The 25,571-nt window shown below is 38.4% G+C and overlaps 1 protein-coding gene across 3 annotated transcripts in view; it reads left to right on the forward strand.

Annotated features, from left to right (window-relative positions):
- Positions 1-25,571, forward strand: part of carmil2 (capping protein regulator and myosin 1 linker 2) — a 38,861-nt gene that overhangs the window by 11,008 nt on the left and 2,282 nt on the right. For all 3 annotated transcript variants that reach the window (XM_056255196.1, XM_056255192.1, XM_056255195.1), the window contains exons 19-37: positions 1,027-1,123; positions 1,322-1,376; positions 2,132-2,304; positions 2,794-2,862; positions 2,947-3,040; positions 3,128-3,226; positions 3,350-3,478; positions 4,343-4,456; positions 4,590-4,762; positions 4,865-4,952; positions 5,045-5,137; positions 6,880-6,946; positions 9,265-9,647; positions 19,149-19,252; positions 19,433-20,207; positions 21,294-21,398; positions 21,805-21,841; positions 22,463-22,531; positions 24,222-24,569. In XM_056255196.1, coding sequence (XP_056111171.1) covers positions 1,027-1,123; positions 1,322-1,376; positions 2,132-2,304; positions 2,794-2,862; positions 2,947-3,040; positions 3,128-3,226; positions 3,350-3,478; positions 4,343-4,456; positions 4,590-4,762; positions 4,865-4,952; positions 5,045-5,137; positions 6,880-6,946; positions 9,265-9,647; positions 19,149-19,252; positions 19,433-20,207; positions 21,294-21,398; positions 21,805-21,841; positions 22,463-22,531; positions 24,222-24,569 — 3,072 coding nt within the window. The remainder of the gene's footprint in view (positions 1-1,026; positions 1,124-1,321; positions 1,377-2,131; positions 2,305-2,793; positions 2,863-2,946; positions 3,041-3,127; positions 3,227-3,349; positions 3,479-4,342; positions 4,457-4,589; positions 4,763-4,864; positions 4,953-5,044; positions 5,138-6,879; positions 6,947-9,264; positions 9,648-19,148; positions 19,253-19,432; positions 20,208-21,293; positions 21,399-21,804; positions 21,842-22,462; positions 22,532-24,221; positions 24,570-25,571) is intronic.

Raw genomic sequence — 25,571 nt, forward strand, 5'->3', positions numbered from 1 at the left:
TGTACAAATACCTCAAAATAGCATTTACTGCATTCTTTGGCATAGATTCTTTAGGAAAAATCTGTGGTATGGATATAAACATGGAAAACTGTTTTAATCTCATTGGTCCAAAATCCTAATTCAGAGTTTATCTTGTATTTAACCCAGAATATTCCTTAGTTCATTGAATGTATATTTGTAATATGAACTAGATATCTGCTTAATAGAAAAATAAATGATTTTGGATGTTTTCGATGCTTCTCGAAGCAACTAGTGTTGTTTTTCAAGACAGAAGCTAGTGGAAATTTTGAACCCTGGGAGAAGATGGAATCAGGCCATGCTATTTTTATAACCCAGGAGGAGACGAAGCAAATATAGGCGTTGTTGTATCGGCTACATGAGGAGAAAGGCTCAACACATCATACAGAATAGCACATGACCCACTGGACACACACTGTGCCCCTGCAGGGATATCATCACACCTGTCTGAATACACATACAAACACACACACACAAAGCAGGGAGAGAGAGGCTAGTGTCAGTGTGATATAAGTGAGAGAGATATTTGAATTATAAGATGTGAAAACATATTTGACTGGAGCACTGGAAATCATTTGACACTTGTAGTGATCATATGAAAGACTTATTAGATACAAGTACATATTCATTCGATACAAGTACTTATTCATTACATAGTACTTATTATTAGATACAAGTACATATTCATTAGGTACTAGTAAGTATTTAATAGATACTAGTACTTATTCATTAGATACTAGTACTTATTAGATACAAGTACGTATTCATTTGGTATTTAATAGATACTAGAACTTATTGATTAAGTACTTATTCATTAGTTACTAGTACCTAGAACGTGTTCTGTCTACTTGACAGGTAAAAAAACAATGTGTACGGCATGTAGAAAGAAGAGCTCTACTTTGGTAGCTAAGTGTGGCAGAAGTTGGAGAATGACTAACATAACTTGGAGTGAAATTAAATTATTAATAAAAACAAATCACAATTAATAATTCGATTTTTCTCTCTCAGGTTTTGAGAGCAATATGGTTACTTTAATTCTCTCCATTGGTCGCAGTCATTCTATTCGACACCTTTCAATCGGACGCAATTTTGCCATGAAGTCTAGGTAAGTGCCATGTAGTTTAGGTGTGGATTATGTTTTTTTAGATGATGTGTGTAATTTTTTGATTGTTAGATGGGGGACTGTTCAGGAAACTTGTTGAATTTCTACATGGTTGTGCTAGTGGTGTTGAATTTACACATTTCCTTTAAAATGTTATTGCTTTCTCCTTTTCCTTTCATCTATGTTTCCCTTTTCTCTCAGAGCTCTTACAGATGTGTTACACAGGCTTGTACAGCTAATTCAGGAGGAAGAGTGTGTGAGTACATAACTTTTAATGTCAGAAACCCTACACACATACACACACACTTTCCATTATCCTATTAGAATAAGCCTCAGTCATATCCACAGTCAGCCTCTCCCAAATTATATGAGTATTACTGCAAAATTGGATCACACGTCCCTCATCCACCATGGTTACATACACCAGAACGTCCACCTACGGACGGACCACAGCTCTCACATAACATCGAGAGTAGGAAGAGCTGCTGTCTTTGCCTCAGTTAGCAGTGGAGATTGGAATGTGTGCTTCTGTGTGTTTTTGCGTCTGTTCTTGTAATACTAGTACCACCAATAAAGAGAGAAGGTCCACAGAGACACCCCCCCCTTCATTTCTCCAGCAAGCCTTGAATTTTAATTACCCAGAATCCCTCTCCATCAAGGCTCGCCCGGTCTCAGTAATTACACAAGCAGCTCTGACTCAAAGATAGGACTCATTAAAACAAACTCTCAACTTTATATAACTTTATCCACATTAATAAGAGCATTTATGCTCTCCAAAGAATCAGCGCTGGCCTCTCACGACCCAACCTCCTCAGTCAATTCTGTTTCTTAAGCTAATGAGACTTGATAGAAATCTTAATGAGACTTACAGCTAAAGGTTAATGACTCCATAAAATGACTCTGAATGTAAGATCAATTGAACTTGATAAATAAAATGTATGATAGCTGTCTTTCATGATGTGCATATTGGCTTGGATATTGACCTTTTACTTTCTTTTTGAAACTTTTTAGCCACTGGAGTCTCTCTCTGTATGTGACTCAAAGTTAAAAACAGGCACCACTATCCTCATCAACAGCCTGGGAAGCAACGCAAGCCTGTCAAAGATTGATATCAGCGGAAATTGTATAGGTGACACAGGAGCAAAGATGCTAGCAAAGGCCCTCATGATCAACACCAAGCTAAAGTAATTTTACATGCACACATGGTGACTTGCAGCTTTCTTTTGCTGAATTGGACGTGTTCCTGGATCGTTGTTCCTGTCAACGAGACATAATTTATTGTTAATTTATAGTTAGTCATAGTTAGTTACAATAAGGTCTTGTTTGTTTACATTAGTTAATGTAATTTTACAGCATTTATAAACCTTTGTTAATGTTACTTAAAAAGAATGTTCATATTCATCATGTTAGTTGTGCATTATGAGTTACATAGTTAATGTTAGCAACTTTTAAACCTAAAAATGTATTAATAAATGTTAAGATTTAACATTAGCTAAGCCTAATGAATGCTAGCAACTATTGATCCTAAAAATGTATTAATAAATGTTAAGATTAATATTAGCTGAGACTAATGAATGCTGTAGAAGTATTGTTCATTAGTTGTTCATGTTAATTAATGCCAACATATGAAACCTTATTATAAAGTGTCTCTGTTGTGCCTTGTTTTCTGACAGAACGCTGGTTTGGGACCGGAACAATGTGACTTCGGGAGGATTTATGGATGTGGCCAATGCCATGGAAAAGTGAGAGTAACCCACAGACCTAAAGGGTTTTTTCAGTGAATTGTATTTAATAAAAAGTCTGTATTTCTTTGTGTGTTCAAATAGGAACTTGACACTACAGAACATGTCCATTCCTGTGAGTGATTTTCTCCAAGCCTATCGAAACACCCCAGAGAAGACAGAGGAAGCTTTACAGAAAGTTAGTTCTCATTTGCAGTACTATAGAAAGCCAGGAGAACAGATGAGGACAAGATGTAACTGACTCTTTTTATATGCATATATGTAGATCCAGGCCTTTTTATACAGAAACAATCAGACACAGTGTGCAACGGGCGAGGAAATGTGTCATCTACAGCATGGATTGAAGACCACTCGCTCTGAACAGGTTTGCCTGGATATATTCTTCCTATGCCACTTTAACTGCCTATGATATAGTAGACTGTAATAATACATACTAAGAGTTCAGATCGTAATGACAATGTGTCTGTCTCTTTCTCTTTGTGCTCAGTTAGTGCAGGATCTCTGTAAAAAACTACAGGAAAGTGTGCATCCTTTAAACTGCTATAATATACAAGAGGTGCAGTCGGACATTTTGCTTGCAGAGGAAGCGCTTCAACATGCAAAGACAGCCATTTGTGTATGAGATTACACTTATACATGGTTTGCAATATTACAGATTCAAAATCTGATCATTTTATACTCTACTGTTCAAAAGCTTGGAATCGCTATAAGATTTTTGAATGTTTTCGTCAATGTTTTTGAAGGTTTAGTGCTCATCAAGACTGCGTTTGTTTGACCAAAAATCCAGTAAAAACTTAAATATTATTATCATTTAAAATTTACATTTACAATCTAAATGTATATGCATTTAAAATAACTGCTTTATATTTGAATATATTTAAAATGTAATTCACTCCTGTGATGGCAAAGCTAAATTGTCAGCATCATTACTCCATTCTGCAGTGTCACATGATTATTCAGAAATCATACTAATATGCTAATTTGGTGCTCAAGAAATATTTCTTACGATAATCAATGTTAAAACTTTGTGCTGCTTAATATTTTTTTGGAAACTGTGATAGTTTTTTGGGGGGGATTCTTTAATCAGTAAAAGTTTTATATAAAAGAGAAATATTTTGTAACATTGTAAATGTCTTTACTGTAAGTTTTGATCACTTTAATGCTTTCTTGTTAAAATAAAAGTACTAATTTCTTTCTTTTTTTAAATCTCCCCAAACTTTGAACAGTAGCTAGTATACGAGCCATTCCTATTATGCAGTACTATTTGAAGTATTTTAAAAATTAGAGAGTTTAAGAGAATTTAAGATTTACATCTTAAAGTTGTAGAATATGTCACATAAAATATTAAGACACATATGATGAGGACGTTAAAGATGCACTGCATAGTAGTAATGGCTGATATATTTTTCTGTTTTAAATTTGTATAACAATGTGGTGATGCCCTAAATCGTGGTGTTTGACATTTGGCCTTGCCTCTCAGTCTTTTGCAGGACTCTATGAGTTGGGCAGAGCGCCTTCTAGTGGTCACATGCTGAAATGCATTCTCAATGACGCAGCTACAGCCCTGAGGAGTGAGATCACTGAGGAAATCCAGGTAAAGTCATGTTTTTTGGGTGTGTGTTTGCATACAGAACTCTGTTGTGTCTGTTATGTAGTACAGATTGCTTTATTGGAGGTCACTGTAATTCAATGGGAGTATAAATCAGACTTTCTTTTGTGCTGTGCAGGAACTGGCTACAGCAATGCTGCAGTCCGCACAGCTGACCTGCCCCAGAGTCGTCCAGAGGTCAAGTGTCAGCGAGCAGCTGGTGGATCGTGTGGCCAAGAAGACACGTCAGGCTGCACACTTCATTCAAAACACAATGCAAGAGGCAGAGAACAAAATCAAAAACAAGCTCAGGTGCGACACACATCACTATTAACAATATTAAGGGCTTAACCGCTCCCCCCACAAATATATGTATTTGTTGCTCATGTTTACCCCTCTCTCACTCTTTCTCAGTGAACTGAAACTGTCTGTCAGTGTCTCTCTGGTGGAAAGTATAATTGATGAAGTTCTTCAGGATTTGTCAGTGGCTCAGGAGAAGCTGGTGAGGGTTTGCGCACATGGTGTTTATTGTGCACATGAGAATTAATTGTGTGTGCGTATATGACATGCAACATATATCTCTCTTGCTTTTAGGACAAGCATATGAGGGAGTTTTCCCAGTCCACAAATATCAAGGCCAATGTTCCTCAGCTCAGAGTGATGGAGCATGAATTCCCTACAGATGATGTGAGACGATTCGATTCTAGCATTCTGATCTGCCACTTACTCACGACTAACATACACTATCTCTCAAAAGTTTGGGGACAGATTTTTTTTGTAAAGGAATGAATAATTCTATTAAAGGTACACTATGTAATGGGTTGGCCCTCTAGCAGTTAAAAAACAAAACTGCATGCATTTTGCATAAGAACATTGTTTTGGTTGTGCTTTGACTCTGCCTAATTGTGCAGATGAATAGGCAGGGCCGGCCCGAGGCATAAGCGAACCAAGCAGCTGCTTGGGGCCCCTTGGCCACCAGGGGGCCCCCCAATCGAGTCGAAAAATCGAAAAATATTTTTTTAGATAACTTAAACAAGTGACATAAATGAATGAATTAATATGAATGAATGAATAATTAAAGACAAAAAATTCTGATTTCATGATCAATATACCTCCCTACAACAGTCTGCCAGCGTTTAAGTCATGTGCATAATCTAGACACCTCGCGCGTGCATAGACAATTCGTGCGCAACTGCGCATAGTCGCGGACTCGCGGTAATGTTAAGGCATGTCACAAAAAAGGACTTATCCCTCTGGTGCCGAAAATAGAACGAAGAAAATGACACAGGAGGAGAAAAAAAGAGCAAGATAAAAGTATGTTTGCATGATTACTTACGATATGTTTTGTGCAGCAATTGACCCATTCCTATCTACGGCAAGCCCCGAGGGGAAAAATACATTGCATACACACATATACAGCGCTACAACAACCATGATGAAATTACCCTTCTCAATAGATAATGATTTACAATGAACTCTGTTAGAGAGCTACAACTGGCAATTTATCTGTTAATACCTTATTTACCTGATGAATAATAAAAATGGCATCTCCACGTTGCCTTTACAAAATTTCAAATCCTTCACTTCTTGCCAACTCTGAAAAGCCAAGCTAATGTTGATTCTCGTTTTATTACAAGCTCTGTCGCGTTCTCATTTTGCCAGCGGACTCTTCTCTATTTTGCGTTTTTTATTTAAAACAAGTGATTCCCTGTGGGATCTGGATTTAGCGTTCTCCATTCTCCACCTTTTTTCTATTTACCGATATGACGAAATATGCACTGGCGAGTGACGCATGTACTTGATTTTCTGTGAAAACCATCCCATCAGGTCTGAAATATAAACACTTATAATAGGCTTACCTTAGTGAATCAAGGTAATACAAAAACACGTTTTGGAAGAAGGATTGATGATGTATTTACTCATTATTTAAATTTAGTTCATTTTGAACCAAAAAATTACATAGTGTACCTTTAAGCAAAGATGCATTAAATTTGTTCAAAAGTGGTGGTAATTTTATTTTAAATAAATATAGCACATATTAATGCCCTATTCTGCATGACCATTCTACATCCCATAATCCTACCCAATACCTAAACTTAACAACTACCTTTCTAACTATTAAAAAGCAGTACCGGTAAATAGGAGTTTGAGGCAAAAGTCATAGTTAATAGTGAGAATTGGACCCTAATCTAAATCGACCAATTATTATTATTATTATTATTTTGTAATCCAGACATTTAAACCCCACTTTTGCAATTCAATTGCTGTGCGATAACAGGTGTGCTTATATCAGCTGTGGCTTCAACATGGCTCATCCAATCAGAATTTAGAGTTATCTGTTTTAGAATTTGAACTCCATTATAATTCAAGTTGTTGCAGTAATGTAAAGTGAGAGTTTGATTGCAGTTTTTCTCTCTGCGTGATCATAGTACGTCCCCGTCATCTGGAGGAACAGCTTCCACTCCCGTAGCATCCGTCCCGCCCCTTCCATCAAAAGTAAGTCCCTTGTGTCTTAATGCCGACAAGTGCTTCTTTCTCTCTTTCCACTCGTCTCTGCTTTTGCACTCCTAAATCAAATGTGATTGGGTGTAGCTTACACTGGTGACACCATAGCTGCATGTGATTTGAAAGCTGATTGGCTGTAAAAAAGACCCCAAAACCCTGGCACCACACACCACAGCTGTTGAGGTCAGAGGTCTGTTTAATTATGCAGTCACCAAAGATGTCAGAACAGGAGGGGTTAAAGTCTCTTATCTGAACAAAACCAGCATGATATTTACACATCCGATCTAATGTACTGTCAGTATCCCGGTAGCAGGACACTTGCTGCACTTAGTTTATTGACTTTTTTCTCTAATCTTTTTTTTTTAGTAATCATTATAAATTAGGTATCATTTGAAAGCTTAAACACTCAAAATACATCATGTGAAAACCATTTTTGAAATTAGACATTGCGTTGACATAAAAACGGTACTTTAACACCTTTTAGCGGGCTAAATCTTTTGTGATATAAACTTTAAATTTGGAATAAAACTTGGTTAGACATACAGCTTTGATTTTCTAGCAGTTTTAGAGTTCAAATTATTTTGTAAAATATATATTTAGCATCATATAAACATTTTTAAGAATAATGTTTTGTTCAGCATTTGCTTTAGAGTGACCCTAAAGTTCTAAAAAAATAAAAATAAAATTGTGCCTCAAAAAGGGGGGTGGCAGTTAAAAGGATATGGTCAGGCAGATCTCATTCAACGACAACCTTTACCTAAGCACACGTAAACTGATTTAATGACAACCCAATGTGTGATCAACTTGTGCAAATGTGTGAGATTGAGTGTGTGTATGTGTTGCAGTATTTATTTTAGTAGTGCTATAGTGCACATGTGACTACATCAAAAGCGTGCTTTGTTGTTTGAAGTCCTGGCTGTGAGAGCGGGATCCCCCTCTCATGGGATTTCCCCTCCCTCTCTAATTGGTGTCTATCTTTCCTGTGTGTATGAGCCTGAGACAGCAGGGGTTTGATTTTGGGAGGTCCCACCCTGTCTCTACTATATATAATCAGCTGTGTAACACACTGCTGGCAGCAGATAACTGGAGCATAGCCCTGTTACTCTCACACCACTGAGCCCCTCAGACGAGGGAGGGGGGCCACCCGCTTACAACCATGACACAACCCCTCCCCCAGTCCCACACCCTTCTCTTCCTCTGCTCTTTTGTGTATACCTGTCCTCTTTTTCTCATTGCAGTCACATTTCACCCCAAGATAAATCAGATGAAGAAATTATAATTTGCTTAAAGAAAATGAAGCCTGTTATTAGGACCATTTTTTTATATTGTGACATTTTTATTATCATTACTGTAATGCAAAAACCAAATTTATGCATTTGCTTTTTTATTTTTTAAAGAAATTAATGCTAAAGAAATTGATCAAAAGTGACAGCCACAAGACATTTATGTTACAAAAGATTTCTTTTCCAAATAAATGCTGTTCTTTTAAACTTTCTATTCATCAAATAATCCTGAAAAAAATTCCACGAAAATGTTAAGCAACACAACTGTTTCCACACTGATAATAATAAGAGCAGCAAATCAGCATATTAGAATGATTTCTGGAGGATCATGTGACACTGAAGACTGGAGTAAGGACGTAGGTATAAATAGTTAAATATTTTGTAACAGATTTTTTTTTTTTTTTTTTTTTTTTTGATCAATAAATGCAGCCTTGCCAAGAGGCTTACCTCTTGTTTGGATATATATATATATATATATATAATTTAAACTTGTATGTTAACAGTTTTGGTAGTATTTTTTTTTTTTTTTACTGGGTAATTGATGTATTTCAGTGATTGTTATTGTAATACAGTAAAAATATTACAGTAATGAGAATTGCCACTGAGAATAATCTGCAAAAATCTGTAATCCTCTTCATTTAGACTTGATTTCCTTTATGCAAACTATAATTCTAAATAAATACTGTATTTTTATTGGTTATTGATTTTGGGGTAAAAGATGACGATATTTTCTAGACATGTTTTTGGGAGATTCCCCGGCAGCCTGCATGTGTCATGTGAATATCCTGAACCCTTCGTGATATCCAGCTTTATCGTCCCCCTTGCTTTTTCCTGCCTTTTTCGCTGATCTTTTATGCTCCCTCACGTATCCTCTGCTGTATATCTGCAGATCCATCGCTCCATCTCAATCTATTTCTCTATGTAGATACTGTTTCCTCTCTATGTAGATACACACATCATACAAGCTTCAGTCTCACCCCTCCCTCACTATCTCCCTCTGTTGTCCCTTATTTCCTCTCTCTGCAGGTTTGTTAGATGTGGAAGGGGAACAGCAGGCGCGTGCGGCCACACATCCCCAGCAGGAGGTAGAGGAGAGAGGAGGGGGAGGGCCTCAGGTCTCCAGGGTTGGAACGGAGGAGAGGAGGCGGGCCCTGTCGTTGTCGTTGGTGACGGGTCTGTCAGTCACCGCGGCAGGCCAGCTGAAGCCAGGAAGCTCCTCCTACTCTAGGAGAGAGGCGGATGCTGCTGCTGCTGCTGCCGCTCTTAGCAACAGAGAGCCCCGGCGCTCGGAGCCTGCACCTCCTCAGCCCCCTATGGACCTGCCCATCGAAGGCCACACACTGAGGCACTACACCCGCTCCAGGCCCAGACCCAACCGCCGGAACAGGCAGCCTCCCAGCAAGCCGCAGGTAAGACGGGAGGGTCGAGAACCGAGAAGAAAGGAGCATGGGAAGGGTTTTGAGGGGCTGAGATGGGGACGCTGCTGGTGGAGAGAGAGGGGGAGGGAGACCGCTTTCTGACGGCACTGCTCAGGTTGATTCGTCCGCAGACACCCAGCTCCTCCAGGCTCTCTCTCACACAGTCTCCTCCACCCCATCTCCTCATTTTTTCCTTTCTCTCGCTCAAGATATGCGACGAGAGATGCTCAGGGAGAGGGTGCTGCTGTGGTGGGCTGAGATTTTTAGGGTGTGTATCCTCCACTGCCATTTTCAGGCAGTGTGTGTGCCGTCGTGTTTGTGAAGCTCAGCTGGGCGGTGTGTGTATGCTGTCAGAAAGGGGCACAGTCTCTGTCCAGGACTAATTATTGCCGTTTGAGCTTGGTGTGTGACTGCTGTAGCATCTCAATTATTAATGTTCCCAGATCAAGGAGGGTTTCTCCCTTTCTTTTCGCACCCTCTCTGTCATCAGGAACGGAGGATCCCTCTATTCGTGGCATTCCCAGGGTGTGGGATCAAAATCTGTTTATTCGGTTGTACAGATTCACCTGGCCGTTGTATAAAGGAGAAACTGATTGCGTGTTTAAATGAGATGTAATATTTAGGTTGGCGTGTGACTGTCGATGTATTTCTGCCGCTGATGCTGCAACAACAGTGTGTGGTTGCACTGGCACACTGCGATTCTGTTGAGTCCATCCCGTCTTTCCTGTTGAGTCAAGACTAATCTGAGATATTATATCCTCACTGCGGTGTCTTCGTTACGTGAGTGTGAGATGGACAGAAAAGAAAAGAAAGGCAGAGGATGTATTTTTCCTCATATCTGTGTGTCCACTTGTACATCCTGTGAATGGCCATTTGATAAATGGTTGCCATAGTGATGGGTTTTACAGTGTTCTCAATTGTAGCTGCTCACACACACATGCCTTTACACTGTTGTGTGTCTAATGTGCTCCTATGGCATGTGGCCTGTTTATTGATGCCGCCATTGTGAGGTGTGATGTGTGCGTCTTTGATGCTGTGATAAAGGTGCTATTGTGCCCTCACATTGTGATTGTGGCAAATCTGTGTGGTTGGTTGTCAGGTATTATATAATCACAGGTATGTTGAAAACTACCCTGTCATTTGAGCCACATTTTCTTTCTTTGCCGCAGAACTTTGGTTATTTTATCTCTTTTTGGCATTCATTGAATTTAGTTTTATTGCAAAAAATGTGTTATGATGGCACCATGTTACAGTGATGGTATCAAATAGTAATACCACAGTGTATAGTGCCTTACAAAAAACACCATGCACCATGATATATATACACTGCCACTCAAAATGTTGGGGTCTGTAAGATAAAAAAAAATTTTTATCGAAAATACAGTAAAAACAGTAATATTGTGAAATATTATTACCATTTAAAATAAATGTTTTCTATTTTAATATATTTTAAAATGTAAATTAATCCTATGATGGCAAAGCCAATATTAGCCATTACTCCAGTCTTCAGTGTCACATGATCCTTCAGAAATCATTCTTATGCTGATTTGCTGCTCAACATTTTCCATTTTTATTATCCATGTTGAAAACAGTTGTGCTGGTTAATATTTTTTGGCAGCTGTGATACATTTCAAGAATCTTTGATCAATACAAAGTTCAAAAGAACCGCATTTATTTAAAATAAAGATCTTATAATTATTATAAACATCACTTATGATGTTTAGAACTTATAATGCCACTTATGCTGTCACTTATGATTACCATATTTATTTACCATTGTTCTTCGAAACTTGCCAAATAATACATTGTATTACTGTATTACTGGTAGTTTCCACAAAAATCATGGTAATGCCATAGTACTGTGATACCATTTGATTCCAACTTTTAATAACACTAGCAGTTTCCAAATGTATTTTAAGAATACCATGGCAGTGTCCACATAAATAATGATAATACTTTGGTACTGTACTGTGATACGATGTAAATCACTGTATTCACTTACCATGGTGCTCCAAGGTGTGTCTAACAATACCATAGTACAGTAGTGTCCACAAAAATCATGGTAACACAATAGTACTGTTACCATATACATATCATTACCACCTTTATTTACCATAGTATCCCAAAGTATGTAAAAAAATGTCATGGTATTACTATTACGGTAGTGTCCACAAAAAGCATGGTAATACCATAGTACTGTGATGCATTGTACAAATGATTACACCTTTATTTATCATAGTACCCCATGGTATGATGTATTACCATCATAATAGTGTCCATATAAACAATGGCAATGCAATGATAATGTAATGTGAATTACCTTATTCTTTTACCAAGTTATGTCTGAAAATACCTCAGTAGTACATTACATTAGTGTCCACAAAAATCATGGTAATATCATGGTATTTGCATCTTACATCTGCTGTCATTAGATATGTAAAAATCTTGTGTGTGCTTACTTTAGTGTAGTTAGTAGGTGTGGTTGGTAAAGTATAGGATGATCTATATAGTTATTTGGTTGCCATTTTTATATACTATACTGTTACATTATGTCATTGTCTTAAGAGACCTGTGGCTGTTTCTGTGTTGTCATGATGACTGGCTTGTGTAAGTGTAATGCTGAATTTCATGACTGATTGTTGGTGAGTACCAGTCACTATGGACAGTTTTCAAAGTGTGTATTTTCACACAGTTAAGGCCCGTTCACACCAAGAACAATGTATAACGAAAAGATAACTATATTAGTGTCCACACCAATGCATGATAATGTTCTTTTTAGTGTGTGCTGCAGTTCTGTCGTCTGCCACTTTAAATGCTAGCACTCTTTAAAGCAGTTTGGATTCTGATTGGGTGTCAATGTTTTTATCGTTTATCTGGAACAAAACGTTCTGAAAGTGATTCCAAAGAGACCGTTCCTCTGTGCTGTTATCGTTATAGTTGTGGTATGGACTCTGATATTTGTTTTAAATGTAGAACATTTTTAAACCGATATCGTTATCATTATAGTTATCATTCTTGATGTGAACAGGCCTTCACTCTGGTTAACGCTGTGTAATTGTGTGTGTGTGTGTGAGGTCATTTTTTCAGAACAGACACTCTCTGGAGAGTTTGGCGCCACTGTTATCACAGACATGAGCACAGAGGGATGAAAACACTCCTGTCATTTCCTCTGATCACCTGAATGAGTATGTGTGTTATATGTGTATTCCTGTCAGCGTGATCTGTTGGCGAGGGTGTGTGTCCATATTGTGTGACGGCCGGTCATACGCCTTGGCTGGTGAAAACCCAATGACAGGTGGTGAATCAGGGAGAAGCTCATGTGACTGGAGAAGAGATGATGCTCTGATGGTCCAGTGTGTGTGTGTGTGTGTGTGTGCTTTTTTACTGTATGACCCTGCAGGGCTGTCAGCAGTGGGGCACAACCAGCCCCTGTGATGTGGGGTGTCTCTATGGTACCGCCTACTCATTGGTCTCAAGTAAAGACGACACACCCAACAAAATGTGTCCAGGGCTCTGTGAGTTTTAGAAATGTCCCTGTATCCCTTTTAAATTCTCGCGGCTGCTGACTTTATGATGGCTGCATAAGCATTTCTTTTATTACCTCTGCAGTTTTACACACCCATACACACGAACCGTGTATGCCACAAAATGATGTCTGGTCACAAAATGGAATCATTAAGAAGGTGTTTCAGGAGAAGGCAACTCCATGACATTTTCCACAAATACAGTACATACATTGTCCATTTTTATTATTATTATTTTTTAAAACATTACATGCAAAGATCCCAAGTGATTAGCTAACACAAAATGAAACTACCATGAAAATTAGATTGTCTTTATGGAAGCTTGTTTCCGCTACTGAATAAAGAATTTAAAATAAAAAAAGGTGGTTGGGACATTTTATCTCACAATTCAAATTTTTTTCTCTAAATTGCGTGATATAAACTCGCAATTTTAACTTTTTTTCAGAATTGCCTGATATAAACTCGCAATTGCAAAAAAAAAAAATCTGCACTTGCAATTCTGACTTTATAACTCACAATTGTGAGATAGTATATAAAAATTCGAGAAAAAAGTCAGAATTGCGAGTTGAAGACGGATGGAAGCTTGTTTATGACAAAATAAAAAAGGCAATTGTAACTTTTTATCTTACAAGTCTGACTTTGTTTCTCACAATTGCAACTTTATATCACACAATTCTGACTTTATAACTCGCAATAGCGAGTTTAAATCATGCGATTCTGAGAAAAAAGTAAAAAAAAATTAAATGTAAATTCGCAATTGTGAGATTAAAAGTCGCAATTGCCTTTTTTATTTTTTATTCCATGGCGGACACAAGCTTCCATACGTCTTCAACTCTTAAAGGGATCATAACATGAGAAATGGTAAATGGTAAATGGACTGCATTTATATAGCGCTTTCACAGACCCAATGGCCACCAAAGCGCTTTACATTTTGCCTCACATTCACCCATTCACTCACTCATTCATACACCGACGGAAAAATCTAATTTGCTTAGATCTTTGGACATATAAGAGGTCTTTATACCATTAAAACATCCTGCATGTTTCATAGCTTAAAATGTCCTCATCATATACAAAGCATTTAATTAATCAAGCTCCAAAAACGCCTCGTTTTGATTTCGCGTGATCTGTGATGTCACACGTGTAAATACATTTGCATAAGACTGCCTCCAGAGCAAGACATCGACAAATAGTTTTACATCATTGCATTATAGGCCCCACCCACTGGCCTTCAGTTGCTTAATGGCTGACATTTGCCTACACTAGATGTGAGCTTTGCGTCAAAAGAATCCATTATAATCACTACGCTGGATACAGTTTACAGATGCGGGTTCAGTTTCTGACATACTCCACGCACTTGAGTCTGTCGACAACAGGACAAATGGAAGAGTGAAAGAACGAAACGCGTCCAGTTTGAACTGCTCGTTTGCATCTCTGTACAGACTTCAGAAGGATCCCAGGGTCAGAAACAAGTAGATGGTTTATTTTAATGGTGTCCTGGATTATATGTTTGTACAGAGCATTTTATTTAAATGATTTAACAATGCTTTTGTCAGTAAATCTTTGTCTGTAAAAAGACGGTTTTAAATAGATAATGTTTTCAAAACACTAATTCGCATGTAATAGCGCGTGGGCGTTGATACTGTTTCCTATGCAATGACATTAGCCCAATATAACAGTGGCCACTTACTGACCAGCCTTAAAGGAGCCGCGCCTTAAAAGCAGATCATTTCAGACAGAGGGTCAGAATGAAGGTTAAAATAATTGTTTTCCCGCATATATATATCAAATTGTGCAAAAAAACTTTATTAACTACAAGTGAACCTCAAGGAAAATATAAAAAAAAAAAAAAAAAAATGCATGTCATGGCCCCTTTAAAATGTCTGTGTCCCACCTTGAAAAGCTGATTGTTTTTGTCTCAAACTGTCTTGACAACCTCAACTGTATTTAACTATTTAAAAATTACGACCATAATAATTTCATGATTATTTGATAATTTTTTTAAAATCATTTTCACTTTATTAGGTGCATGTTTACATGCACAAATTTCCGTCAGTCTGAATGAATCTAAGCCGATTTCAGATTCTGAAAGGTGCGTTTATATGAACCATAAACTTTGCAATGCAATTCACATTTTCATTCACATGTGCATTTATGTATTCTGAGCAAAACTTCTGAACTATGTGCAGTGCTCAGTCACCATGTTCAGAACTGGAGAAAGCCACTGCTATAATGGCTTGATGACATACCTAAAAGGAAAGCTGACAAATGTCCATTAACTGCACTCAAGCATCAACACTGTTATACAATGTAACAAGGATCAGACTTTAATTTATATAAGTTTATCAGTAACTAAACTAATATTTGGTAACCCTGTTTATCCATTTTTTAACCCAAAAATATATTTGTAATGTTTTATTTTATTTTTCATGTTTATTTAATATTTATTGACAGATAAATATTAAATAATAATATTTATCTGTCAATATAAATATTATCTTAATATTTATCCCCCCCCCCCCCCCCCCCCCACACACAAACAATAGAGTTTAAAAAACTGATTTGTTTAAAATGTTGCAAATCCCAAATTTTGGTAAAAGGCGTACAAAATCTTATTATTCATACCCTCAAAAATGTTTAGTGAACCTAAGGAGGACAAAGTACATTTTATATGAGCTGCTTATATTAATTGTATATGAGGTTTGCAACTTCAGCATTTTCTAAAGGTTAAGCACCGCCTTTCACTGACCAGGTCTTTAGGCCCTATTTTGTACCCTATTTGTGGAAAGTGCTTATGTTGGATTTAATCACCTCCATAGAGCTTGTAGCTTCACCTCCAGCAAAACCTAGACAGAAGCCTGTGGAATTTTGGGATCACTGTCTCAACCTGACATCTTTAGACAGGCCTTTTCCAGCTTACACCATAACGCTGATCTCAGTTGAGGTAAAGAACACTACGTTCACTCCATCTCTCTGTATCTCTCCTCCTTTCCACTGAAATGTAAAGGGGAACCATCAACGAAAATCTGACGCTGTGTATACGAAGTCATGAGTCAGGACATGTGAGTTGGACTGATCTTTGATCAGTGTGTCAGCATCCTACTGCTACACTGATCCGGGAACAGATTCTTCAGACCCGAACGTGTCACTTTTACAAGACTAGACTAAGACCAGCTTAACCCGTCAGGTATTAACATTATCTAGTTTCATGTAGGAAACCGTTTTGATTTTAAAATGATTGCTAGTGGAATGAATTAGTACTGATTTATGTGTAACAGCCTGTTTATGAAATGAGTGAATTGTTTGGCTGTATGTGGAAAAATATGAACCCTGAATCTTATTTAGGCATTTACAAACCCAGCAGGCCATGTGTGAACCACACAAAAGCTTTGTTTTCAGTGTTTTGGTATATAATTAAACCTGAGCTGTATGGTTGCACTGTTCATGCAGTGTGTTTTGTAGGAGAAAATGATCGTGTGTTATTAAGATATGTGGGAAACACCTCTCCTTGTGCCGCCTCACACAACGTGGCGCCTGCTCTCCTCCTCTTTTTGAAGATGGAGTGATGAGTGCTTTGCCTTCTCATTGGTCGAGAGGTGCTAAATGATTTATAATCCATTTCTCATGTGGTGTGCGGCGCCTCATTTGCATATGGTTGCTATAGAGCTGCAGTGGTCTCTCCCTCCTCTCTCTCTCTCTCTCTCTCCTTCCCTCCATATTTCTTTCTTTCTCTTCCTGCAGAACCCAAACTGCCCGAAGGCCTCGCAGTCTGTGCAGCAGCAGGAAACAGGCAAAACACACAGACCGCGCGCACCCTGTGCTTTTGTATAGTGTTTGTAAGCTACTGATCTGGCACAGTTAAGAAGTCAACATGCAATCAATGTTGACCCAGTTTTCTTTCTTAATTCGCATCTGTGGTCTTAATGTGAGTGATTAATATGTGCATATGTAAAAAAAAAAAAAATCACCCGTGCTAAAAAAAAAAAAGAAGAAAAATTTAATCTTTCATGAAAATTGGTCCACCTCTGAAACAACTTTTGACTGATGTCATTAATCCCTCTTATTCCTCTCAAACTACCTGCTATATTTGGAGACTACCTTTCACAATCCAGGTAAATACATCACATTATGGAAAAGAAAAATGAGTTGTGAAATGTGAATGATGTTTAATGTTGAGTTTTCAAAGTGCTACTATATGAAGTAACCTCTTCAGTGGTTCTCAACCTTTTTGACTTGAAGCCAAATCAAGTATCATCAATTTTTAAAAAACGTTTTTCAGTTTTAGATTAGAGCTTGGTTATTTCAATATATTAATGATTTATTATTTTAAATACTTATTGTTCATCTTAAGGCCCCTTTGGAAGTTTGCTGAGGCCTCCGACACCCTGGTTAAGAACTGCTGCTCTCTAGTCTAGTTCATTATTTAAGAATCATCCCTTGTCTTCAATGTTTTCTGTCTGACCATTATGAATACGAATAATATATGTGTGCTATATATACATTATGCGCTGTATTATACAGCTCAAAGGGCTTGTTTTGTGTGTGGTTTTTTTGCCTAATCTGTTTTCACACTTGAAAAGAATCCTGCTCCACATTCTGTTCTGATATAAATTAAGATCTATTAATCCTCACAATACTTATACAAACCAATATTTCTAAAGCCTTTGTAGAAATGATCAGCAGTACGCTTTCAGCTTACAGGCAACATATTGTTAGAATAAAAGATTAATGATTGCCATCATGAAAATCATTTAGCTCATTTATCACAATCGCAATGTGGTGTAATGTCATTAAAACTCTTGTTTAAGAACTATCAGGACTGGCAGATCTTGCAACAATCAACCTCCATGTTTATGGCTATTGTGTTATAACTGTGGCTACATGACAAATAAACCAGTCACCACTGATGAGCACTCACACGTTCATTTAAGTGTGTGTGTGATGAGGCTGTATCTGAGGGGCGTAATTATATTAGGTGGTGGTGGGGGGGAACAGACAGAAAAATTGAGGCAGGGTTTGGTTCTCTCTTGGGACACTAGGCAGAAAACCTCCTAACGTATATCAGTCTGAATCACGCCATGTTTAATGAGTAAATGTGAGTTAGTGTTTAAAAAAACACTAGTGTTTATAGCTTAGAAGTGCATTACAGCTTACCCTATGAACTGTTTTTTTTATTTTTTTTATGCAACATTAACCCTAACACTAAAATCAAAGGGCAAAGATTGGTTGATAACCATGTTGTAGTAGTAGTTTTTAATTACCGCTTTTAACTGTTGCTATAAAGTCTGGTTCATTCTGCAGCTTATTCTGGCTAAAGGCCTGTTCACACCAACACGAATGTTCAGCACGAAATTCAGTCTTATTTTCGCATGCGATTTGTCTGTTCAGACCAAAGTGTAAAAAAATGTCAGGTGGTCTGAATGAAAATAGAGATTCACTCTGACAGTAGATGGCGCTTTGAAAAAAGCTGAAATAACCTGGTAACTCTGGACAAAAAGCACTACGTAACTATGTTTCTGACACTCACTTGTCTCGGAGAAGAAAGGAAGTCAAACAGTATTTACATTCTTTCAAACAGTCATTTAGATTTTTTGTATTCACTTTGGTGCAAACTTTGTCAAATCTAGCATTGATTTTTTTTCTAATGTCAACTCAGTACTTTGTAGACACCATTTAGTTTCTTTGCAAACTGACATTGAAATTGTGCACCCCATATTCCTGCAAGTTGGCTAGCTCTCAGGTAGTCTGGTATTTTAGAAGTGCTTAGAAGTTTTGTGTGTATTAGATGCTCAGTGAACATTTGTGGGCGATCTGTGGGTGTGTTGTCTGAGAGTCATGTCTTGTGTAAATCATGTTAATCTTTTCATTCCATTAGGCTAAAATACAGTTTTTCCCGTTCGAATAAGACATGTAGTAGATTTAAATTGGGTGAACGACCTTTTGTTTGTGTTTGTTTGTATGTGTGCAGGAGCAGGCAGCTGAAAGCGAGAATGAGGCCAATGAGAACATAGGGAGGGTTGATGAAGGTGTAGAAGAGTTCTTCACCAAAAAAATCATCCCTGATGACCCCCTGTGAGTACACAACACATACAAAGACACTCAAGTATGCAAAACAATGTTAATACACATATATTTTTCATAGAACTGGAATTAATGACGGCAAATGATTAAAACATGATCTCTAACAAAAAAATATCCTTATCGGTTGTCAAAAGACATTTCCCATCATGCCTCTCCTCTCCTCGTGTTCAGAAAGCACCAGAGGGAGGAGCCCCTCATTAAAGCACAACCTGCAGAGCCCACGTGTCTCACAACTCTCCCTCCTACCACCTCCACTACAACCCCCATCCCCACCACAGCCCCCTCCAAAAACATTAAGAAGAAGTTTGGTGACTTTTTCGCCTTTAAGAAAGTCCGTGCAGGTCGAGGGGCCAAGGGTGACGGTGGTCCCGAGGGCAAGGCAAAAAAGACTTCAATAGCTGATCTCATCCGACCACTCCGGGAGGCAGCACGTGCAGAGAAAGAGCGAGAAAAGGAAAGGGAAAGAGAAAAAGAGAGGGAACGAGAGAAGAAGGAGAGGGACAAAGAGAAACTGGATGAGGAAAACGTAGTCAAGGCGGCCACAACCACGGCCACCCCCACCATCCTCACCATCACAGATTCCACAACAACTGCACCAATTAATGAGGACAAAATGTCACCCAGAGCTCCTTCACCTGCCCCCACACCTGCACTGATCCCACCTGCATCCACTCCCATACCTCCTGCCTCATCCCCATGCAAAACTGAAGAGGCCCCAATACTGTCCCCTGCTGCACCTCCTACTCCCACCAAAACCCCCAGCCCGGTCCCAGGTGTGTCACCCTCAGAGCGGGAGAAGAGCCGGACCCTGGAGAAGAGTCGCACCCCAGATGGAGAGCGGAGGCCCAAACCCATCCGTCGCTCTCTCAGAGAGGGCAAATCACAGTCCCTCATCCTGCTCTCAGAGGTCTTGCCAGAGCAGGACGGCACAGCCACGCACGCTAAGGTAATTGAGCAGTGGTTCTGATTGAGTTAGACTAGATGTTAAATGAATGAAGATTATGTTTAAATATTTAGATCCCCATTACTTACATTTGGTTATTTATAGGTTAAATAGTAGGCCAATAACTGTGTCCGATTGACTGATTTTTAAGTGCATTTTGAGTAAATATTGCGTGAAAAGGTTTCATTTAAGACCTTACAATAAAAGTACAATGGCAGTACAATGGTACTTTTGGTGTCAGATGGTACACATTAAAAAGTCATTGTCTTATCTCTATTTTAGTTTTGTTTTCCAGTAAAATAGATATAAAATAATCAAAAGAAAACTAAAACCTTTTTTTTTTTTTTTTTTTTTTTGATTATTCATTTGAGTACAATCATACAGTATATTTCAAGTTACATACAATGCTCAATGCGATCACAGTGTATTTACAAATATAGGTATGTACAATTACCCAATGTGTTTTAAATATAAATTGTACTCCAGGTTAGTTCAATTGTTTCAAAGTATAACTTTTTTTTTTTTACAAAAAAAAAAAAAGAAAAAAGTAAAAGGGTAACTATATACATCCAGGGAGAGAACAATTCCTCTTAGTTAAATTCCATCCTTAACAACCTCAGATGACTTCTTATTATAATCTCAAATGACTAGTGAGAATTATTATTACTTACACATGCAAACATATATTATTAACATATACATTATATATTAATCTTCATCTATTTAAGTATAGCAACAAAATCTGACCTTCTTTCTGATACATATTGAACCCATTTCCTCCATTTTTCCAGAAAGACAACTTTCTTCAAATTAACAATAAAAGTTATCTTTTCCTAAAACCCATTTTTTAATATGATTTCTGTCTGCTAATGCTGAAGACGGTGAGTTTTAAATAGATTGGTTGCTGTTGGTTCCTACCCCAAAGCCCTCTGGATGAGAGGGTGCTGTCATTTTTAGAGGTTCATATTGACTCTTGTTTTATCTATGGCTGATCTCACATCCTAAAAAGTTCTCTAAAAAATAATAATATAAATGTTTCTTGTTCTATTTGTAATGTTCTAAGAATTAAACTTTCGGGTCATTGTGTAGAAACATGCATCGGAGAGCTCATCCAGCTTTGAACAGCGTCTCCATGTTATGCTTCACCGCATGGGAGTCACCAAAACATCCCCTACCGACACCAAACAGAGCCAGGTAAGTGTGGCTATTTCATTGACGCTTCAATTCTCTATCTAGGGTGTTAGAAATTTGTCTTTGCTACTTGCGTGTTTTTGAGTAGTATATTGTTGTCAAACAATCCAACTTTTTACTGTGAAAAACAGATACCACTTTGAACTGAATTAATCGAAGAACTCTGTTCTCTTCTCTGAAGACCTTTTAAACTTTATTAATGGGCATACATAATTTACTGTTATTGAATTTGGTGCTGCATAAATGCCTCATATCAAGCAAAAACACAATTCCCCCAGTAATATACGCTTACTCTGCTAAAACCGCAGTATCAAAGTAATCGCTTGCATGAAAAAAGGTGTGGGTGAATTAGAGATTATACACTTACTTCACTAGGCATCTGATTTAAACCAGTGTTATCCTCTTACAGAGCAAGGATGAGGAGCTGCGGAAAGCCAACTCTGAGGGTAAGACACATTATTTAGCTACAGTTTGTAGGCCTTGTGCTGGGATGTGAGAATTTGCTGCATTGGTAGTGCTGCGTCAGCACATCTGAGTTTTGACAGTGGTGATCTCAGGGTTTCTGTAATGGGGTTTCAGGTGTGACTTCTAGAGAGTCACATGATGGTGTGGCATTTGTGTGCTTCTAATGTGTTTAGGTCATTCACTGATTGTGAGATGCAAAATATAGTGAAGTTTCTCTTCTTACCTTAATTCATGTTGCAAGTCTTTGTTTTCTTTGAAATCCTTTTGATTTATCATACGTTTATGTTAATATATCTATATACCATCCCTGTGTGTTTGTGTATATATAACCAAGTATATATTTTGTAAGTCTAGCCAAAGGCCATATGTCTGCACATAATTCTATGATTAATGCAAACAGCAAAATACCCAATTTAAAGGCAGTTTCAGTTTCTGCAGGTACTGCTCTGAAATCATTTTCCTTAAGCTACTTTCAACGTATTTATTCTTATGCATTAGCACAGCTCAGGCTCAGCATGCATTTGGTGTTGATGTAAAGCATTTTTGCATGGGTCTGTCAAGCCATTTCCTCTATTATTCAGTACACTTTGCTTGCTTTTTAGGGGCCATACTTGACAAACCTGAGCCTCCGCCTACATTTATGAAACCTCGCACAATGTCCACCTCATCAGGTAAGAAATGAATCGCCCAGCTTCAGTGATTTTCATTGTAGTGATGACTGTTAAAGTTGCCATGAAACTGGAGTCGCGACATCTTTTCTTTCATATTGTGATGTACACTCACCTAAAGGGTTATTAGGAACACCATACTAATACTGTGTTTGACCCCCTTTCGCCTTCAGAACTGCCTTAATTCTACGTGGCATTGATTAAACAATGTGCTGAAAGCATTCTTTAGAAATGTTGGCCCATATTGATAGGATAGCATCTTGCAGTTGATGGAGATTTGTGGGATGCACATCCAGGGCACGAAGCTCCCGTTCCACCACATCCCAAAGATGCTCTATTGGGTTGAGATCTAGTGACTGTGGGGGCCATTTTAGTACAGTGAACTCATTGTCATGTTCAAGAAACCAATTTGAAATGATTCGAGCTTTGTGACATGGTGCATTATCCTGCTGGAAGTAGCCATCAGAGGATGGGTACATGGTGGCCATAAAGGGATGGACATGGTCAGAAACAATGCTCAGGTAGGCCGTGGCATTTAAACGATGCCCAATTGGCACTAAGGGGCCTAAAGTGTGCCAAGAAAACATCCCCCACACCATTACACCACCACCACCAGCCTGCACAGTGGTAACAAGGCATGATGGATCCATGTTCTCATTCTGTTTAGGCCAAATTCTGACTCTACCATAATTTTGCGGGAAGTGAATCAATCAAAACCAACTTTAGCTGGAAATAACATTATTCAAAAATCGCTATAAAGCCAAAACAATCTCTGTTACCGTAAATTGTATGTTTATCTCTGTAAAGCTGCTTTGAAACAATCTCCATTGTTAAAAGCGCTATATAAATGAAGATGACTTGACTTGACTTGACTTGATCTGACTACCATCTGAATGTCTCAACAGAAATCGAGACTCATCAGACCAGGCAACATTTTTCCAGTCTTCAACTGTCCAATTTTGGTGAGCTCTTGCAAATTGTAGCCTCTTTTTCCTATTTGTAGTAAAGATGAGTGGTACCCGGTGGGGTCTTCTGCTGTTGTAGCCCATCCGCCTCAAGGTTGTGCGTGTTGTGGCTTCACAAATGCTTTGCTGCATACCTCGGTTGTAACGAGTGGTTATTTCAGTCAAAGTTGCTCTTCTATCAGCTCGAACCAGTCGGCCAACTGATTCAAGCTGATAGAAACTGATAACTGAACAGATTGTGAAATACTCAGACCGGCCCGTCTGGCACCAACAACCATGCCACGCTCAAAATTGCTTAAATCACCTTTCTTTCCCATTCTGACATTCAGTTTGGAGTTCAGGAGATTGTCTTGACCAGGACCACACCCCTAAATGCATTGGAGCAACTGCCATGTGATTGGTTGATTAGATAATTGTATTAATGAGAAATTGAACAGGTGTTCCTAATAATCCTTTAGGTGAGTGTACATCTGAGTGAAAAATGTAGGGCAGGGACATTGTTCTATCCATCAGTTGTTGATTGGACGGAGGCAAATTTGAATGTGAAGTTTAAGCAGACTAAATGATTGGAGAAGTCCGTCATAACCAGCAAGAAGTCGGTAGTTTTCATCAGAATATTGACGTATGAAATTTTGATTAAGGTCAAAAAAAAAAAACATCAATAAATGGTTCACAATTCATTTAGTGAATTGATTTCATGCTGAGTTTAAACCACCTATTTTCTCCAGACACCAGGCGACCAACCCGAGTGACCCAGAGTGTTACAGACTTCCACCGCACAGAAAGGCCGCTACTTCCAGAGCGTCCTATAGGGCCGTTGCCCCCTAAACCGGCCATGAAACCCATTCTACTTCCCGGTAGTGAGGCAGCACGGACAGCCACGGTCACTCCCAAGATCCCCAGCCCTTCTCAGGATGGTCAGGCAGAGGTGTCCGAGACCATCTCTCACTCCCAGCCCCAGCAGGAGCCTCCGACCCCATCTCCCCGCAAAGAGACGCCTCCAGCCCCCTCGCCACGGAGGATGCTCAGCACGGATATCAGAGAGCGTGCAGAGAGAGCACACTCCGTCACTGAAGGTTAGCCTCCCTGTCAGTCTAGTGGGGATGATGCAGCATGCAGGGTTTGGAGGGCTAGAGTTCATGTAATGTGCTGTTGAAAATTTGTTTTAGATTTGTTTTAGTTTTAGGAGATGTTTGATAGTTGACCCAAAACTTAAAATTCTACTTTCTCACCCTCTTCATATTTTTTCACCTTCAAGGTGTCTGTCAAACTCCAGCTTATTTTAGAGAGGGCAAGATTATCAGTATAGTGACTTCACAAATGACTAAGCGCATAAGTAATGTCGACTTTTTTTATGCTATTTCCTGCAGCACTTTTCAGTGTTTAGGGCTATGGCTAATGAAATTATATTTTGTTGTGAATGTGAATTCACTTCCTTTATCTAATGGGATGCAGTAAAAAGAAAGTACAATACAGAAAAATAACAAGAAAAGTCTTTTTTATTGAGTTGTCCTCATGGCCTTTATGCAAAAAATAACTATAAAATGTGGCAAGTGTTGTCCAGTTCACAAACAAACGACTCTTATGAACCAGTTCTTTGTAGTGAATAAAAAACACAGAGCAACCAGGTTAGTTCAGTTCTCAAAACAAATTACTCTTATGAGCCGGTTGTTTTAAAGAATGGGTCTCTGGGTCGTTTCTTGGATGGATGGATAGATAATGATATTTATTTGAATATCCCTTCAATTGATTGACAGTCTGTCTTCTATTCTGCTTCTTTCTTTTCACTTTGTTTCATGCATGCACTCACACTCGGCCTTCATGATATCCGTCCCTGTCTAAATAAATTTATAGTAATAACGTAGGGCCACATAATGACTCAACTGGTGTCTGTTTTCATTCAACACCTCCCTCGATGGCTGATCTCAAAGCTCTCAGAGTCCGAACACAATTCAGTTAGCCCTATCCCATCAGTAATTCAATGCTTGTGAGACTGATGCAGCAAATGGGCCCTGATGAAAATGCATTTATTCTTTTGAGTGTTTGTCCAAAATACTCTTTCTATCTCCAAATGTTAT

Source organism: Rhinichthys klamathensis, unplaced genomic scaffold, assembly GCF_029890125.1.
Source record: "Rhinichthys klamathensis goyatoka isolate OS25496 unplaced genomic scaffold, OSU_Roscu_1.1 h1tg000005l_1, whole genome shotgun sequence".
NCBI classification, from domain to species: domain Eukaryota; kingdom Metazoa; phylum Chordata; class Actinopteri; order Cypriniformes; family Leuciscidae; genus Rhinichthys; species Rhinichthys klamathensis.